The sequence below is a fragment of the Canis lupus genome, chromosome 33, assembly GCF_011100685.1.
Source record: "Canis lupus familiaris isolate Mischka breed German Shepherd chromosome 33, alternate assembly UU_Cfam_GSD_1.0, whole genome shotgun sequence".
Taxonomy (NCBI): domain Eukaryota; kingdom Metazoa; phylum Chordata; class Mammalia; order Carnivora; family Canidae; genus Canis; species Canis lupus.
In genome coordinates, this window is record NC_049254.1 from 15293917 (window position 1) to 15307529 (window position 13613).

The following is a 13613-nucleotide window of genomic DNA, read 5'->3' on the forward strand; positions in this document are numbered from 1 at the left end:
ACACATTACCACACAGATAAACCTTGAAGATATGCAAAGCAAAATAAAAAACCAGTGACAAAAAAAGAGATATCGAATGATTCCCTTAAATGAAGTAACTAGAGTATTCAAATTCATAAAGAAAGAAGGGAGAATGGTGGTTGTCAGTGTTGGAAGGTGGGAGGAATGGAGAATTTGTGTTTAATGGATAGAACATTTCAGTTTGAGAAAATAGAAAGTTCTGGAAATGGTGGGGGTTGCTTAGGAATGCTAATGTGTTTAATGCTGCTGAACTGTACACCTAAAAATGTTTAAAATGGTGGCTACAATAAAAATGTTTCTTAGAAAGATAATAAAGAAGGGGGACATATTTGTTGTTTTTATTGGGATTGAAAAAATTGATGGCTTTTAAGTACTGTGTCTTACTAAGAATAAGATATATCCTTCTAGTATTTATTTTGTATGTTTCTCAGTAGAATGTTGAATTTTTCTTCATTTAGGTTCTGAACTCTTTTCTCTCTTAGGGTTTTTTGTTGTTGTTGTTTTTGGTCTGCTTTTCTTGTCCTTTTGAATGCAACTCTTTTTCCAGTGTTTAACTGATTCTTGGTCAGGTGGGTAGGGAATGGGCGAAATAGGTGAAGTGCATTAAGAAGTACAAACTTCTAGTTACAAAATAAATAAATCATGGAGATGAAAAGTACTGTATAGGGAATATAATCAATACAATTATGATAATGTATAATGACAGATGGTGACTATACTTCTTTGGTGAGCAGTGAGTAATGTAGAGAATTGTTGAATCATTATGTTGTACACCTGAAATTAAAATAACACTATAAGTTAATTATACTTCAATAAAAAAGTAATCACAATGTTCAGTTATTTTATATTATTTTTTAATCAGGTATCTTCTCTCATATTATTCTCTAATACTCTGTTAATTCTTTCAAATAAGCTTTTAGTGAGCACTTTCTTGAGTGTAAAGAAATATTAGTATATTCTTGACCTCAAAAAACTTACAGCCTATCTGGGAAATGAAAAAACACAGAAGATGGGATAGGGAGAGAGAGAATCTCAAGCAGATTCCCCATTGAACACAGAGCCCAGCTCTGCCTCCAGGCTATATTTCATTACTCTGAGACCATAACCTGAGCCAAAACCAAGAAGTGAACACTTAACCCACTGAGTCACCTAGGTGCCTTCTTGACATGTTTAATAAATTAAAACAACCTCTAAAATGGTGGGCTAATTTTTATGTGATACTTTCTATTTCACATTACATTTTACTGTAATGGTAGCAGAAACAAAAAATAAATGCAGGAAATCACTTGTTTAATGTATGGTCCCACTAGACTCCTGGGAGGATCTTGGTGGTAGCAATAAATAATCTGGGTAGTGCCCGTACTACCTGGCTTAGTGTAGGTAGAGGCTGCAGATCCCTTTCCAGCTCTGTCCTTGACCAGCTTGAGTCTGGGTCTTGGATACATAGACAACCTTATAGTCTTCCTCATCTCCAGTGCAGTATGTTTCAGTCTTGAGTGTGCACCTCAATCATGTTGGAAACTTGTAAAAGCTTTTTCCTATACATGGCAAGGAGTTTCTGACTCCAATCTTCCATGGGGCCTATATATCTCTATCTTAAATATGTATCCAGATAATTCTTCTGATGCAGGTATCCATGAAATACATTGCTCTTCTATAGTAATGAATTCAATTACCAACTCTAAACTGTTTTTTGCTGAGACTGGTAGGCATTGTAAGATTTTTCTTTTTAAATGTCCAATCTCATGTTCTAGTCCCTGATATAATCATGACTCCCACTGTACTGGACCTTTCTGATGGCAGTGCACATACTGAGTCCTCCTATCCTTTTCAGATAGCTTCATATTTCTGCCTCCACTCTCTTTCTTGGAATTACTTCAGTCTCTCACTATTGTGCCCAGTGCACCTAGTTTTCCCTAATTTTAACAGCCTCTCAGCAATCCCCAGCTGCCCTGGCACACAGTGTTACCACCTCTGCCATTTCAGCTTGGTTAAAGCTTCAGAAACCCTATTAACCTTATGAATCTGTCATTTAGCTCTCCAGATACCACTGTATTCAATTGCTCTTCACTTCAAACCCACATATTCTAAATCTCAAGGAATCTACTGGGACAGTAGTACTCCCCAGCTCTAGCTATGGTAATTTTTACAAATATAGAGCATTTTGAATCTTGTCATTTACCTGCAGACGCTACCATGCCCAGTTATTCTTCACTTTCAAATCTATATAATCTACATTTCAGGCAACCCACTGTTAATTACACTTTTCCTCAGTTTATTTTTATAAATCCATTAGTTAAATTAAATTTTTTCCCCAAATAGTATGCCTCCTCTTGTCACTCTAGTGGTTGTATGTGTTGATAAAATTGAGCTATAACATGGTAATTTTGTTGCTCAGTATATTTATAAAAATTGCATGCCATCTGTACATTCCCCATAAACATATTTCCAACCCTTAGTTTCTGAACTCATTGTAATGAAAAGTTCATATAAAGTCACCTGATCCTATGTAACATTCCATGTGGCAACGTGATGAAGTCTGCATACGCTATTCTACTCCGTTCCCCTACGCTTTCAGAGTGGTGCCCAGTCTCTGCTAGGCTGGAGCTTTCTCTGACCACTTTTCCTCTTTCCTCATGTTCCTTACTCTCCCTAGCCCAACTCCTTTTCCCGCTATCCCTTTACAATGACTGAATAGCTGGCATTTGTAAAGCAGTCTTAATGTCGGGGCTGGGAGATTTGAAAATGATAGACATCAGTGTGTTGAATAAGAAGGATGTGTGGGCAGGAAGGAATTCATTGTCATCATCATGTATTATCTTACTTTTTAATCTTGAAATCAGTTCTTTAGGAACAAGGAGGTTAAGCTCCCACTGTCACAACTTCAGAATGTGAGGACTCCTCTTTTCACAACCGTCTATGCATCACTTGGAAACTGGTTTTTCTAATGGAGCCCTGGGAAATCTTAGCCTGTTCACTGGTTTACAATAACCAAAAATGTACTCAGAAAAAGTGGTACTTTGACCAATATAACCAGAGAATATAGCCCAGTGGTACTTCAGCTCTTTCCCTGTGACTGTGACTATGACTACTGGAGTTTTCAGCGACCTGCCTAAATGTCTTCATCTTCTCCAGAGAGTTAGCTAGCAACCTGTACAGTTTCCCTCTTCACTGTTATTTGCAAATTGGCCTTAAATATACCACAAGTAAGAAATGGCCTGGGACTTGACATATTCTTTCTAGTTTTCCAATCCATGCCCTGATCAAATCAAAGGCAGTATTAAGAAATAGCACAGGTTCTTAGAGCAAGGTATCTCAACTTCAGCATTATTGATATTTTGGGCTGGAGAATTTTTTTGTTGTAATGGACTGACTATCCTGTGCATTGTAGTATGTTTAGCAGCACCCCTGACTTCTACACACCAGAATCTAGTAGCACCCTCCTCTCCAACCAAAAATGTTGCCAGATGTTGCCAAATGTCCCCTGCAGTATAAAACGGCCCATGGTTGAGAAAGTGAAATTTAAGTAATGTAATTCCCACTTTTACTTCTTTTGAAAATGATTTATGTATTTTAATCTTTGATATTTTTTAAAGATAATTTACATGACTTTAGGGAATTAGCAAGAGTTCACTCTTGGTCTAAAAGTTAACAGAACAGGGCAGTAATGGATTTCTCAAAGGAATAGAAATGCTAATACTAAAGAAGGTGCTCCATGCAAATGAGATGCCATTTAAATTTATTACAGCTGAGGGCCTAGCCTGGGCCACAGGCATTTAATGTTAACCTTCCATTCAGTAACGTAGTAAACCAGGATGTTCAGACTATAAATTAGCTCACTTGGAAAGACAACATAAGGTGTTTCTCTAAAACAAAGCTGTTATCTTTTCAGATGTCTAATTTTTGAAGCTTCTGTTTGGCACTCATCTGATAGGATGCCTCACACAGTGGAGAATGAAGGAATGCTATGCTAGTTCATAGAAAAAAAAATGGGAGTATGTGGGTAGGTGGCTGTAAGGCATATTTCAAGCTTTTTTCTGTTCCTAAAGTATTTTCTTTATAGTATTAGGACTCAAAGTGTGGTCAGCAAACATGCAGGACATATGAGAAATGCAGATTGTACGAAGTGAAGAATCTCAGGTCTCATTCTTGATTTACTAGATCAGATTATGAATTTTAATACTATCCCCAGGTAATTCTTTTACAAATTAACATTAGCCCCCAAACATTAGTTCCTTAGATTACTAAAAGATAAATTCTGGGAAAGGATTCTGTAAAAAATAAGTTTGGAAAAAAGTGGGTTTAGTATAGAGATATAAGTTCTTATATGATACCACCTCTCAAGAAATATCCATATTTAAATTTTGACTTTCTAATTGGGAAGTAGTGGAAGATGTTAAGCAGTGTTTTCTAAACTTGTTTTATAATGGGACTTTTTTCTCATAGACATCACTTTAGAAAATGTTGCTGTAGTTACTTGGTATAGGCATTTACCTCAATTAAATGTCAACTGCATCTTAAGAAAATAAATTAATCAGCTAGCTAATCATGTTTAATGATTACTAATAATATGCTGAGGAGAAGGAAGAAACAAAATGCAGAGAAGAAAAACTAATCACATCATGATCATCATAAAACATAAAATCAATCAAACATAATCCCTTAGATTACTAACTACTTACATTTAAAAATTATTAAAATAAAACAATTATAAGAATAGTAGTTGGTGCACGCGGGTGGCACAATTGGTTAAGTATCTGAGTCTTGGTTTTAGCTTAGGTCGTGCATGATCTCAGGGTCGTAAGATTGAGCCCCATCTCTTATTAGATAAGATAAACAACTTAAAATAATACATTATTTTTAAAATTTTATTTATTCATGAGAGACACACAGAGAGGCAGAGACATAGACAGAGGAAGAAGCAGATTCCCTGTGGGGAGCCTGATGCAGGACTTGATCCCAGGACCCTGGGATTATGACCTGAGCCAAAGGCAGATGTTCAACCATTAGGCCACCGAGGTGCCCCAAATAACACATTTTTAAATAAAAATCACGTTATTAAGGTATGAGTGACATACGAAAACTGTACGAATTTGATATAAAAAAACTTGATGAGTTTGGAGATAAGTATACACACCTGTGAAACCATCACCATAATCTATGCCATAAACATAGCCGTCATCTCCAAAAGTTTCCTCCTGCCTGCTCTCTTAAAAAATATATATCTTGGGGTGCCTGACTTGCTCAATTGGAAGAGCATGCGACTCCTGATCTTCGGGTCATGAGTTTGAGCCAGTGTTGAGTGTACAGATTACTTAAATAAATAAATATTTTTTAAAACAAACATTTATGTTAAATAAAAGTATTACATATTTGGGGAACCTGGATGGCTCAGTTGGTGGAGTGGGCAGCTCTTGATCTTGGGATCATAGGTTAGAGCCACATGTTAGATATAGGGATTACTTAAATAATCTCTTTTTAAAAAGTATTATATTTTTATCACAGGAAATGGATAAAATATACAATAGCACAAAAAGGAAATTATATAATCTTACTATTCATAGAGAAGCACAGATGCCATTTTAATTTATTCCTTTCTAGTCCTCTTTTCTGCATTTATGCATATGAAATGTTGAGAAGTATAAATACTATCTTGTATTTTACTTTTTAAACATTATACCATGAACATTTTTCTAAGATATTAAAAGTTATTTTAAGACATGATATTTCAAAAATGAATGATATCCCATTAGGTGCATTTGCCATAATTTACAAATCGTATTTTAGTGAGAAGAATTGAGTCTACTGATACAATTTAATTGTCATAAATAATGCTCAGAAAAAGTCCTAATTTGAATAGAATTCTAATTATTTTCTTAGAATAAATTCCTAGAAATGTAATTGTTTCAAAGAGAATAAATATGTTAAGGGGCAGTTTTAAAAAATGAGAGATTTTAGAGTTTTACTATAGTCTTCATTTTTATTTATACTTTCTCAAAAGTATATCTTCAGTTTTATTGCTTAAGGCAAAAATAATATTTAACTTACAAGTATTTACATTCATGAGAAATATTATAATGAGGTTTTTTTTTTTTTTGGTATTAAATTCATATTCTTACTGTTCTTAAAGGACTCTCCTGGTTTTATAGCAGGAGCATCTGGCCTAGTGGTTGACTCCATCACGATGATTGACTGATCAAAGGACATTCTATAACTCACTTTCTGTTGATAGATCCATAATTATTAAAAAAGAAGAGAAAATTAATGATTCAGAATCTACCAAAAGCTGTTCTTCAGTGACATCTTGGAAAGTTCCCCAGGAATCTCCTAATTTTTTATTATGCATATGGATCGTATCATAATGGTACTGACACAGGTTTTCTTACCATCGTTCAATCACATCAACCATTTTTGTTTAACAAGAGATTTAGATGGAGAAAAAATTCTATAATGTTCTGAATGAAGAATGTTAATGTTGTGAGCATATGTGTATACACGAGAGTAGGTGCATTTATAAGCATGAATATAAGATATAAATAGTGAGATCTTTCATAATCGTTCATACTTTGAACGAGCTTGATTCTCTATATAAATGTTTCTAAGGAAGTTACATTCTTGGCTGTAGGGCTTTTGACTGCAAGGAAGAAATTGAATTTGCCCTAACAGTCTATTTACTTGCAATTGCAAGATATGAGAGTAGATGATTAGGGTCATGGTGTTTCTGGTTTATTCCCTTTCCTTGGATATTATTTCTGAGAGCAGCTCAACCTAGAACAGCAGAGGAACAAGTTTGTCAAAAATCATCTTTTTGAGGCTATTTTGTTATAAGCCTCTAAGATGTGGAAAGTACGTGGAGTATCTCAAACAGGATTTGGCACGTAGTAGGTACTTAAACACCTTATTCTGATTTGTTCTACTTTGGCTTAAGTATATAAATAGAGGCCTAGGGAGTGGATGAATTTCTTATGATTGGGACAATAAGCCAGTAGTAATTTAAAAGTGTACCTAGGTTTAAATCTCTGAATTTTAGAAAATATGAATTTGCAATTCTTGCCCTTGGTTTGTTGTAGTTTAATTAAATTCTTAACCTACCTAGTAGGGGTTTTTCTTTCTCTTCCTTTTTTTTTTTTTTTGTAGTTACAATTCTTAAAGGGTGTCGACTCTTCTTCAGAAATGACTCTTTTAGAATATACTTCTATTAATTACAATAAATCTCAGCCATATGGAACTTTAATCTATCCAAACTGACAAAGAAAACAAAAATCTAAGGATATTATAAATTATTTATGGTTTAATTTTTAAAACTGATGAAATAATTTTCATAGAAAATTTGGAATCCATTTTTTCTCCTCTCCTCATTTTTACTGCCCTTGCACAAAACCCTGCCTGAGATATTTGGGATATTTCGGAAATAAAGGAGATAGCCTCAGCGAGGCCAGTCCCCATGAATGTCATGCCTTTTGACATGCATATTTTTACATGCATTTAGCAAAGATATTCCCCTTGATGAGGTAATGGATTATTTATTTTAAGATGTTATTTATTTATTTGAGGAGGGGCACAAGCGGGGGGGGGGGGTGCAGAAGGAGAGGGAGAAGCAGACTCCCCACTGAGCAAGGAGTCTGATTTAGGACACAGGACATTATCCCAGGACCCTGAGATCATGACCTGAGCCAAAGGCAGACACTTAACCGAGTGAGCCACAGAGGCACCCCTGGTAATAGATTATTTATGACAACCTTCAAAAACCTTCCTTTTTCTTAGAAGGTGATAGATTACTTAGTTAATACAGCAATAGAAGAATTTCTAATAAAATTATTTAGAAAGCCCAGAGTGGTGTATTTTTAGCATAAAGCTATATGATTTGGGTTGTTTAAAACAAAACCTGGGAAGAGATTATTTTAAATGTTCTTATTTGCTTTAACAGTCCTACGCTGCACATTGAGGACATCTCTCTCTCTCTCTCTCTCTCTCTCTATATATATATATATATACATATATATATATATTTAAAGATTTTATTTATTTATTCACTAGAGACACAGAGAGAGGGAGACAGAGACATAGAGGGAGAAACAGGCTCCATGCAGGAAACCTGATGCAGGACTTGATCCCAGGACTCCAGGATCACTCCCTGAGCCAAAGGCAGACTCCCAACCGCTGAGCCACCCAGGTGTCCCGGACTATATAAATACTAATATACATAAACATTTGGTGTGATTTTTAGCCAGCAGAGCACTTGTATTTACATGACACCATTTTAAGTAACTTTGCCTCTGTTAAAGACAGAATGACTGAAAAATCATTTTTAGGGACACCTGGGTGTCTCAGCGGTAGGGTGCCTGCCTTCAGCTCAGGTCCTGATTCTGGGATCCGGGATTGAGTCTTGAATCAGGCTCCCTGCGAGGAGCCAGCTTCCCCTCTGCCTATGTCTCTGCCTCTCTCAGTCCGTGTCTCTCATGAATAAATAAATCTTTTTAAAAAATCATTTTAGTCATGTCTTTTTTTAAATTTTATTCATTTATTCATGAGAGACACAGAAAGAAAGAGAGAGAGAGAGAGAGAGAGAGGCAGAGACATAGGCAGAGAGAGAAGCAGGCTCCATCCAGGGAGCCCGACGTGGGTCTTGATCTCAGGACTCCAGGATCACACCCTGGGCTGAAGGAAGATGCTCAACCACTTAGCCACTCAGGCATCCCTCATTATGTCTACTAAAAATGCATATGTTCTTCTCCCGTACCCATACCTCTTTACTCTTGATGAAATGAGTTAGGGGCTGATGGGGCTAGGCAGGGAAAGATAGGGAAAGGCCCAGAGTCAGGCTTCTACCCATCCCAAGGAAACAGGGCAACAGAAAAAGAAAACAATAACAACAACAACAACAAAACAAAACAAAACCTGGCTCTCTAGCTCCAAAATGTTAGGGAGTATCTCCATTTGATGGTTACTAAGTAATCACAGAAACTCACCAGACCACAAAGAAATAAGTCATTATCATTAAGTTGTTATCAATAGTCCCTGCTCAAACCAAGACTGCACAAGAATCTCCAGGCCATGGCTCCCTGGCTAGGTTCTCAATAAAAGACTTGCCACTAAAAGCCCTCAGTGGCAACCCTGTCGAGACCCCTCTCACTTCTGAGAGCTTTCACTCTACCTTTGCTTAATAAACTTCTGTCGCTTTGCTCACTCTGTTGTCCTCGAGTCATTCCTCGACTGCATGAGATAAGAACCTAGCTATCCTGTATCACTTTCCCTAATGACATTTATATCTGGGAATACTTTTGCCTCTAATGGTCATGGCATTCCCTTAGTACTGGCTGATTGTGCTGATTCTAGTTTTTTGTACCCTTTAATGATAATTATTCCATATATTAACTTTATCAGAGATTTTCCAAGACAATTATGTCAACTACCTGGAGTTAGGGTGGGTGTTTGTATCTGTTTCTACTTAAATCCTTGAGGGATATTTCTTCCCCTTGAGGGCTAGGACATGATTTTCCTTATTTTGGGTCTTTGGTTCTTGGCATGTAGTCAGAGTTCAATAAACTTTGTGCTCAATAAATTTGTCACTTTTGATATTCCTTAAACATGCAAGCACATTTCCAACTCTCTCTGCTTAAAATGTTTCTTCCTTATGTACTCCCATGACTCATTTCCATATTTTATTCAGAGTTATGCTGAAACATCACTACCATAGAGGAGTCTATCCTAAACCACCAAATCTTAAAATCCTAAACAGGGTTCACTTAGACATGAACTAAAAATACTCTGATCACTCCTTTGTTGTTTTTTCCCATTGGATTTGTCAATACTTTAAATATTAGTTGTTTATTTATTGCTTCTCTCCTTAGAATGTGAGCCATCCCCAAGTAAGGAGATGTGTTCGTTGCCAGATGTAGAACAGGTCTGGCATATTGTAGTCATTTGATCAATATTAGTTCAGTGACACACATACTACCCTATAGATTTCATGAAAATTAGAGAAGAGTATCTTTCTAGTTTGTCATGTGTCTAGGCAGCCGATGTTAAAAATATTTGTTGAATGACTAGACGAATGAGAGTTATATCGACTGGTCAGTTGCTTTGCAGACATATTTTGTGCACTCTTTGGGATGGCAGACTGTCAGGTAGTTTCTTTTAATCATTACTATGCTAAAAGGAAATGCTTATCTTGCTTTGCATCCATTTTGTTTCTATATGTCAACATGAAATTTTTGAGAATGGAAATTTCACAAAATATTCACACTTGACCCTCTGGGGGTGTTTAGTGGGTTAGGTCACATTTACTTTCTGTCCTTTGTTGGTCTCTGAAAGTGATAATGGGACTTAACTTTGCAATTACAGCTTGTGTAAGAGCTGGAACCTCCAACCCTCAACTTCCAAACCTTCGACTCCACCCTTATTGCCTCTCCCCAGCCCTGATTCAAATTTGAATGATTACAAAACCTATTTGCTAGGGGCAAATGGCCCAGTTCTCTACGCCTCAGATCCTTCGCTAGTGCATCTATTTCGGGGTCAGCTGCTGGAGGTGAACATTTCTCCATCCTTATTCAAAGAACAGTTAACCCTGAGGCAGCCAGGTGGCTATAGAGGCCACATGAAAAGAGACAATAAAACGGAACAAAGAAAGGAACGGCCCATGGAATTTTTACGTAGTGAGCTGCCTTTCTAACTCCCAATTCTCATTCTATGACTGTATTTTAAATAATTTTAGGGGATCCCTGGGTGGCGCAGCGGTTTAGCGCCTGCCTTTGGCCCAGGGCGCGATCCTGGAGACGCGGGATCGAATCCCACGTCGGGCTCCCGGTGCATGGAGCCTGCTTCTCCCTCTGCCTGTGTCTCTGCCTCTCTCTCTCTCTGTGACTATCATAAATAAATAAAAATTAAAAAAAAAACAAGATTTAAATAATTTTAGGGCTGTAGGTAACTACAAACTGATACTGGAACTATTCCAAACTGGATTTTTTTTTAAATACTGTATTCTTGAGTATCGTTGCTTCAATTTAACAATTTTGGTTGGAAATACCATGTGCATTGACATCTTAGGAGCTGATGTTTCTAAGGATGGGTCATACAGGGAAATTCCATATTGGGACCAGCTAGCACAGAAGTGTGCATTTTCATCGTAATTATTGTTATGTTTAAGAATAATTCTGCTAGCTCGCCCTCGGAGGGAGCGTGGGACAGACGAGGAGGAGGCCTTCAGGCTATGAAATCTTGGTGCCAGTCCGCCGCAATCTCTTGATGGAGCTGGACTCAGAGCACGTGCGGGCATCACTGGCACCTGCTGCTGAACCTGGGCTCAGAGCGCACGCGCGGTCGTCGCTGGCGCCTCCTGGTGGAGCCGCACTCAGAGCGCACGCGCGGGCGTCGCTGGGGCCTCCTGGTGGCGCTGGACTCACAGGGCACGTGCAGGCGTCGCTGGTGCCTCTGGGTGAACCTGGACTCAGAGCGCACGTGCGGGCGTCGCTGGCGCCTCCTGGTGGAGCTGGACTCGGAGCGCATGCGTGGGCATCGCTGGTGCCTCTTGGTGAGCTGGACTCAGAGCGCATGCGTGGGCGTCGCTGGGGCCTCCTGGTGGAGCTGGACTCAGAGGGCACGTGCAGGCGTCGCTGGTGCCTCTGGGTGAACCCGGACTCAGAGCGCACGCGCGGGCGTCGCTGGCGCCTCCTGGTGGAGCTGGACTCAGAGGGCACGTGCAGGCGTCGCTGGTGCCTCTGGGTGAACCCGGACTCAGAGCGCACGCGCGGGCGTCGCTGGCGCCTCCTGGTGGAGCTGGACTCGGAGCGCATGCGTGGGCGTCGCTGGTGCCTCTTGGTGAGCTGGACTGAGAGCGCATGCGTGGGCGTCGCTGGTGCCTCTTGGTGAGCTGGACTCAGAGCGCATGCGTGGGCGTCGCTGGTGCCTCTTGATGAGCTGGACTCAGAGCGCATGCGTGGGCGTCGCTGGCGCCTGCTGGTGGAGCTGGACTCGGAGCGCATGCGTGGGCGTCGCTGGCGCCTCTTGCTGGGCTGGATTCTGAGCGTACGTGCGGGCGTTGCCGGCGCTTCCTAGTGGAGCTGGACTCACCATGCGTGGGCGTCGCAGGCGCCTCTTGTGAGCTGTACTCAGCGCATGCGTGGGCGTCATTGGCGCCTCCTGGTGGAGCTGCGCTCAGAGCGCACGCGCGGGCGTCGCTGGCGCCTCTTGGAGCTGGACTCAGAGCGCACGCGCAGGCGTCCTTGGCGCCTCCTGGTGAACCTGGCCTCAGAGCGCAGGTGCGGGCGTCGCTGGCGCAGGCGCGCCTTGTGGTGCGCCTCAGCCCTGGTCCTTACTTGAGGCGCCACGTTTCTGAGTCTGTGCGCTTTGGCCGCGTGTCAGCAGCTCGTTGGGGTTCGTCTGTGTGCGGGATGTGGCGCCGCAGCTCGTCGCTGCCCCAGGTGAGTGCGTGGCCTCGGGCAGGTGGGCGCCCACGTGTCCCTGGTGCGCGGACGGGGGTCGGCCACCTCCTCTCCTGACTCGAGGTGACTTCACAGAGGGCCCCTGGGGGGGCCACGGGCGGTGTACGTCTCTCGGCTCAGTTTACACGTGTATAAATTTCCCCTCAGCGAATCTCGGCTAAGTGAGGCCCTGGGGAGGGACCGGTTGCTAGATGAGCCCGAGGGTATAATCCGCACATCCAACTGGCTTGAAATTGTAATTTAGGTGAATTGAGTATAATTCTGGAAAAATGAACAATATATGCCTGCAATTACCAGTCAAATTAGACACATTCAGTTAGCGGCCTAACCGTATGTGCCAATTTAAAATTGATGTTCTAATCTATGAAATTTATGCAAGTTTGAGGACTAAGAATAATATGGGCCTCATAAAAAGTCATATTTAATCCAGAGTAGAGCTAATTTATTTAAAATTAATGTGAAGATTCTTACTATGTAATTTAAAAAAAAAGTAGATTGCTAATGACAGTTTTAATGGCTAGGTGTTTGTAATGGAAGATGTAGCTCTTATAGAATAATACTTACACACTTTTTCCCAAAGTATGAATATAAATACCATCAGATATAGACCCAGAATATATTCTTTTTTTTAATCTTTTTTTTAATTTTTTATTTATTTATGATAGTCACACACACAGAGAGAGAGAGAGAGAGAGAGGGGCAGAGACACAGGCAGAGGGAGAAGCAGGCTCCATGCACCGGGAGCCCGACGTGGGACTCGATCCCGGGTCTCCAGGATCGCGCCCTGGGCCAAAGGCAGGGGCTGAATCACTGCACCACCCAGGGATTTCCCCCCCCCTTTTTTTTTTTTTTTGAAGATTTTATTTATTCATTTGAGAGAGAAAGAAGAGAACATGTGAGCAGGAAGGGCAGAGAGAGAGAGAGGGAGAAGCGGACTCCCAGGAAGTGGAGAGCACCCCTCGATCTCTATCCCAGGATTTTGAGACACCCTGACCCTGGACCCAGAATGTATTCATACTGATATCTTTATCATGAAAGAAAACTTACCTATGATTTACTGAGAATTATATTAAATTACCTTGAGAACATATGTAGTTTTAAGCTAATAAATTCGTCTTTGATCTTTCTTAGGGAAGCCATTTTTGGAATGCC

The 13613-nt window shown here is 40.2% G+C and overlaps 1 protein-coding gene across 1 annotated transcript; it reads right to left on the minus strand.

Annotated features, from left to right (window-relative positions):
* Window positions 1-409: 409 nt before the first annotated feature.
* On the minus strand, window positions 410-12506 carry LOC119877831 (uncharacterized protein C2orf16-like). Its single transcript, XM_038582755.1, has 2 exons — window positions 11424-12506; window positions 410-795 (listed from the first exon to the last, which is right to left on the minus strand). The coding sequence occupies exons 1-2, from the start codon at window positions 12000-12002 to the stop codon at window positions 706-708; spliced, it is 669 nt and encodes a 222-aa protein (XP_038438683.1). The 5' UTR covers window positions 12003-12506; the 3' UTR covers window positions 410-705.
* Window positions 12507-13613: the final 1107 nt, after the last annotated feature.